Source organism: Lolium perenne, chromosome 6 (genome assembly GCF_019359855.2).
Source record: "Lolium perenne isolate Kyuss_39 chromosome 6, Kyuss_2.0, whole genome shotgun sequence".
Classification (NCBI taxonomy): Eukaryota; Viridiplantae; Streptophyta; class Magnoliopsida; order Poales; family Poaceae; genus Lolium; species Lolium perenne.
In genome coordinates, this window is record NC_067249.2 from 60,737,489 (window position 1) to 60,743,454 (window position 5,966).

At 52.8% G+C, this 5,966-nt stretch overlaps 1 protein-coding gene across 1 annotated transcript; it reads right to left on the reverse strand.

The window, feature by feature from the left end:
* Nucleotides 1-753: 753 nt before the first annotated feature.
* On the reverse strand, nt 754-4,333 carry LOC127308121 (uncharacterized). The gene is made up of 6 exons (XM_071822163.1): nt 3,363-4,333; nt 2,981-3,291; nt 2,533-2,906; nt 2,388-2,442; nt 1,657-2,021; nt 754-1,561 (listed from the first exon to the last, which is right to left on the reverse strand). The coding sequence occupies exons 1-6, from the start codon at nt 4,278-4,280 to the stop codon at nt 924-926; spliced, it is 2,661 nt and encodes an 886-aa protein (XP_071678264.1). The 5' UTR covers nt 4,281-4,333; the 3' UTR covers nt 754-923.
* Between the last annotated feature and the right edge of the window lie 1,633 nt (nt 4,334-5,966).

A 5,966-nucleotide genomic window follows, 5' to 3' on the forward strand; every position in this document is an offset into this window, starting at 1 on the left:
GGAAGCTCGGAACTTAGCAGATCAGAGATCCGCCATCTATCAGCAAAAGCTCCGACGTTATCACAGTCGTCGAGTTCGGAAACGCTCCTTTATGGCAGGAGACCTGGTCCTCCGCCTTCGACAGGTGAAAGACCATAAGCTGCAATCTCCATGGGAAGGACCCTTCGTCGTTAGCAAAGTGCTTCATAACGGGTCGTACTACCTTGTCGATTTCCGCGAGTTAAGGGATAGACCTGCTAACTGGCACCGGAAACGCAAGCGTGAGGATCCGGATGACATCTACGATGAAACAGATCGCCCTTGGAATATCGCACAGCTACGTCCTTTCTACACTTAGCATATATTTTCCGAGTTCTAAACTCTGTAATAGTTATACATGATCAATGAAATAAAGCTTCTGGTTCACTCTTTTGAGTCTTTTACCTCCTTTACTTGTTCATTTTAGATCGTGTATGTTTTTTCCAACTAAAACCGCAGAGCTGGATTTTTTCCGCCTAGGCGTGTATGAAAGTTGTGATTTTCAAAATCGTCCTTTAGGACGTAAGCTTAAGTTTTCTGATAAAGTTGTTATCTGTTGCGAACTCGTGGATTCCTAGTAGCGATTTCCGGCACCTATGCCTGGGGGCTTGTTTCCACGGTTATGGACGGACTGCCATTGGGCTTCGTCGCCGCTGGCGAGCGTTTCCGGCTAAGGTTTTCCGGCTCGTGGAAGGTCAAGCGAGCAAGCCGGAAAATAACGAAGTCAGCACTTGCTTTCCGACATAAAACGAAACATGCACACAATATTTAACGGATAGCAGGATAAGTGTTTCCGCCCCATGCATAATTGTTTCGTTCCTAGCTACTTAAGAATTTAAAGTCTTATTACAAACCCTCGCTGGGGCCAAAATGATGCATTGCTTTTCCCGCAGGAATAAAAGTTCTCACTCCCCCTTAGCCGGAGAAGTTTTGCCCTCTGGATCTTGTTCCTTGGCGCCTTCGGCCGGAGAAGATACGTCTTCTTCACTTTCCTTTTCTTCGGAAGCAGCAGTGCTGGTCTTGGGTTCTTCTTGGGGCGCATCCTTGGAGCTGGTCCAGGTAAACTCGGCTCCGGATTCCGCAGGTCGCGCCTGGGCGTCGAGATCCTTCAAAAGTTCCGCTTCTAAGGCCTCGTCAGCAGCGAGGACGACCTTGTCGTAGAATTCCTCGTGCCGGATCCTGCGCGCGATGCGGGTGTCGTAGCCGCTCACTGCATCCAGCAGCTCGCCGACGTCCGCATCCGGAGGAACGCCCGTGGTCACTTCATCAAGATCAAGACCCGGAGTATGTGCTAGGCACATGGTCAAGGCCATTGCAGCTGCGCCTCGGGCTGAAGATGCTTGTAGATCAATCACCAGCTCCGGCAGAACGTCCATCTTACCAATAAGCTTGCGCACGTCACAAGTGCGGCTCCTTTTGATGTTCAAATTATGGCATATTTTGCGGGAGGCGGAGATGAGATCCTTGCAGTCATCACCCGCGAGTTGCAGAAGATCGTCTCGTGGGAACAAATTCCGGCGCTGTTCCGGGTACCCAAGCGGCTCTACATAAAAAGATAATCAGGATATAGGCATGCAATTTGAGCGCAAAGTAAAAAAGAATCGGAGCAAATATCTTGACAAGGTTCCGATATCATACCCAAGATGTTCTCATTGAGCAAGTCCCAGTGCTGCTCCGCTGTCTCCATGAATTTCCGGAGTCCGTTGAGCTCCTTTTGCTGCCTCCTGATGGTCTCGCTGTCAGCATTCTTTTTCAGCTCCAGCTCGCCCTTCTCCCTGATATGCTCGGAGTTTTTCTCCGCCAGCTGCTTTTCGGCCTGCTCCCTCTTAAGTTCCGCCTCCTTTAGCTTCGTCTCCAATTCTTGGTACGAGGAGCGCAGGTTCTCAAGTTCAGTCGAAGCTGTTGCAAGGGAGGAGGATGCGCCTATAATAATATACGTTAACAGCAAATTTGAAGTCGGAATTTGGTTAATAACGAAGAAGGTGGAAACCAACCTTGGGCGTCTGCCAGTTGTTTAGCCAGTTCCGCATTCTCATCCTTCAGGGTCCGGATATTTTCCGCCTGACTCAGAGTAACGCGGCGCTGCAGGGCAATGTTCTTGTGCAGCTCGTAGTGCAGCGCCTGCTGTTCCTGTAAAATTTAAACAGTGCAGGAGTAAAAATTCCGCCTGTAGCAGTGGTTTCTTTTAAAGCATCATTGCCGGAACTTTTCCGCCATAATGCTTGGGGGCTACTGGTCCATTCTAAAAAACTTTCCCGGAAGTAATTTTTCTCTAAGCATTTAAGCGCTAACTACTTTTTGAGTTTCCGCCTACATGCTTGGGGGCTACTGGGAGTACCTTGTGCTTGCAGATAAGTTGATCGCAGAACTGGCCAATGTTTTTCTTGAAGTCCTGGATCTCCGATGTCACGGAATCCGGCTTCCCTGTGCGTTGTTCAGCATGGCGTTGAGCAGGTCTTGTTCAAGTTCCCACTTCTCCGCCTCAGTCAGCTTGTTAAAAACTTGGTGGCATACGCCTTGGGGGTGGAAGTGGTGTCCACGGATCTCCGAAGTTCTTCGGAAACACGACTATGTCGCCAGCACCCTCTCCAGCCTTCTCGGAAGTGACTTCCGCATCTCCTTGGCCTTGTGTTTCCGCCTCTTCTTGGGCAGGGCTTTTGGCCTTGGGATCTTCTTCCTCCAGGTGCCCGCTGCTAACCGGAATTATCTCCGGTGGAGTGTTTGCGGCAGGCGGGGGAGATGGGTCAGCCTGAGGAGGCGACGGTTGAGGAGTTGGGTGGGAAGCGCTGGGTGGAACTGGAGTAGAGGGACCAACAGCCGGAGATTTCTTCATGTACTTCGTGATGGGCTCCTGGCTGGTGGTCCACGTGGCAGCGGTTTTCGGATTCCTGCAAACAAGTGAAAGGGTTTAGACAAGAAATAATTTCGCTAAGTAAAAATCGCATCATGCTCGGAAACTCACGGGGCGCCGGGAATGATGGGGCGTGTGCCCTGGCCAGCCGTCGAGAGCATCCGTAGACGCGCACGCTCCGCCTTCCTTGAGTCAAGCGGAGGTGGTTTCGTCGTCTTTGGCTTCTTGGCGGAGGCCTCGCCGCTAGCTCCGGCTTCAGAGCCGGAAGCCTTGGCGCGGGGACGCTTTGTAGGTCGAGGGGCCGCCTTGCGGGGTGCCTGGTCCTCTTCCTCCTCGTCGTCTTCCGGAGCCTCCTCCGCCGTGTCGCTGGTAACGGGGACGCGAATGATGGTGCGGAAGTTGTCCTCCGCCAAAGTATTGAGCTGGAAGGAAAATGAACAGAAGTTAGAGTTATCCTTGTGAAGTTTGAAGCAACGGAAAGAACGAAGCTTACCGGAGGACACTGATCGTTCGTGTAGATATCCTTGAACAGTTCCGGGACCTGTTGGCCCCTCGGAATCTTCACCAGCGTCTTGAATCTTCTTTTCAGAGAGTCAGCCGGAAGATCATGGCGGGTAACCCGGAGAAGATCATCCGCCCCGGTGTAAGCGCACATCAACCGCGCGTTGTAGCGAAGGGGCTGGATTCTCCGGGTAAACCAGCTAAGTGTAAGCTGGGCTCCGGTAAGTCCGTCATGGACTAGCCAGGAGATTCTCCGCGCAGCTTTCTCCAAGGTTGGAGTCAGGGCGAGTGGAGGGACGAAGCTCCAGCTTGCAAGTTCTTCCGGAGGTTCGTTGACGAACTGGGGAAGGCCTTCGTGGACATCCGGAACAGGAGCATTCTTCTCGTAGAACCATCCGGCGTTCCAGTACCGGACGGACTCGTGTGAATCATGGGGAGGATACATACGATTAGGGCGGAGCATAAACGTCATGCTTCCGCAGTTCACCATTGCTTTGTCCTTAGTTTCTTTCTTCACTCGGAAAAAGAATTGCCACAACTTGACATCTGGCCGGATCCCAAGATGTCCTTCGCAGAGAGTCACGAAGTTGGACAAGAGAAGGTATGAATTGGGGCAAATGTTGTGGGGCTGGAGCCCGTAGGTGTTGAGGATGGAGAGGAAAAATTCCGAACAAGGGAGTGAAAGACCGCGTTCCACCCAAGCCTTGGTCATGACAACTTCTCCGGCTTCTGGCTTGGGGGCGTCGGAGTCACGAACGAAACTCCAGTGTGTGGAGATCATTCCCTCGTTCTGGAGCTCTCTAAGCTCCACGTCGGTGGTTGCGCAAGGCCACCATTGACCTCGTTCTCCTTCACGGATCCGGGCCTTGGACGCCCTCTTGTTTTCCGCCTCCTGCACCTTTGCTGCCATCCGAGCTTGTCCCTCGAGTTCTTCTTGGAGCTCTTGGAGGGTAGGGATCCGGCTTGGAGCGGTCTTTGGAAGATGCGGAAAAAGGTTGAGCTAGTCTGATGTCGGAAACATACGGTGGCAGGAATGATATAGGATCCGGGCATATGGGTTCTATTTGGTTGGGATCCGGGCTACTCGAAGAGCTACCAGTGCAAAGTGACGATTCGAGTGGCATGCTTCCGGCTGCACCCATACAAAGTGTCTGAGTACCCGGATCACTAAGCCTATCTTCTACACTAGGTTGTCTTCTACAAGTCCGGCGTACTTACCGCTAATGGCGCGGTGGTGCGACGGAGCTCCGGCGGAAGATGAGGTCGCCGAACTTGAAGGAAATCGGCCCGCGTGACCACGAATCGGCGGCGGAGCAAGTTTCCCGTTCAAACGTGAGAATCTTGGAGCGAGGGAAGCCTTGGTTCGGCGGCACTCGAAGTTCACCGGGGCGAAGTTCGCCGGAATCAAGATCTGGCGGGCGGCGCGGCGCGAGGAGGAAGACGATGTGGTGAGAGGGGGTGAAAGAATGAATTTTTACCGGGCCGCGGGGTATTTATAGGCCGCGCTCGGAGATTCGGGATCCGGATCCAACGGTGGAAACTGAACGGTCGCACCGTTGGATGGATGACACGTGTTTAGGTCAAATGCGGTAAAACGACGTGGAGGTGACTTAACAATGCACTCCCGAAAATTCCGGTTGAAGATTTGCATCTGCGAAACTTTAGTGCGGGAAATGAGGAAGTTGTGCGCGGGAAATACGGAACTTCCGTTGTTAAGCATGATCTGAAGATGAAGGATTTCCGAAACCGTTAGAGTTTTTTAAGATTCCGGGTGATTCTGTGAAGATAAGATTGGCTTTCGTTCAAGCAGGGAGTAACCCGGAAATGTTCTTTGGAACGTCGATGGATGAAGTCCCTCGGGATGGGAGCATTTTCCGGCTATAAGTTGGAAAAAGAAGAAAATGCAAAGTTGGAGCTCTTCAAGTTTCTCCGCGTTACCAACGTTTGCCGGAGATCATGATGGACCAGCAAGACGGAGACTGCAGGGGAAACTCGGAGAACTCTGGGGGCTACTGTTGTGGGTATACTTCATGGGTGTACCATCGACAGTGCCTAGATCCGGCAAGCCCGGGTGGCCCACAGATGGTGATGAGGCATGTGGCCCATCGGGCGGCCCAGTTGCTGTTGATCATGAAGGAAGAAGTCCAGCCCAGGATCAGCAGGCCGGATCCGTACCGACCTAGGAGTGACCCGGATCCAGGGAGGCCCATGAGGAACCCGGATCCAGTACGACGTGTATGGAAGGCGGATCCGTGACGTGCACGGCAAGATATTGTACCGTAGCTAGGCTATCTGTAATCCGGCTAGGACTCTCCATGTAAACCCTAGATCCGTGCGCCTTTATAAGCCGGATCCCGGGAGCCCTAGAGGCACAACCACAACTCATTGTAACAACGCGAAAGCGCCCAGATAATACCAGACAAGCAGCAGTAGGCCCTGTCATCGTGCAGGTGTTCCGAAGCTGGGTAACTCGCGTACCACCGTCCCGTGTGCACTCCGCCCTATGGCCCCTACCTCTTCTCCCCCTCATGAGGATCCCTCCTCCGGGGTACCGTCGATTAGGCAACGACACACGGGTTTTTGGTTTGGGTGCCTT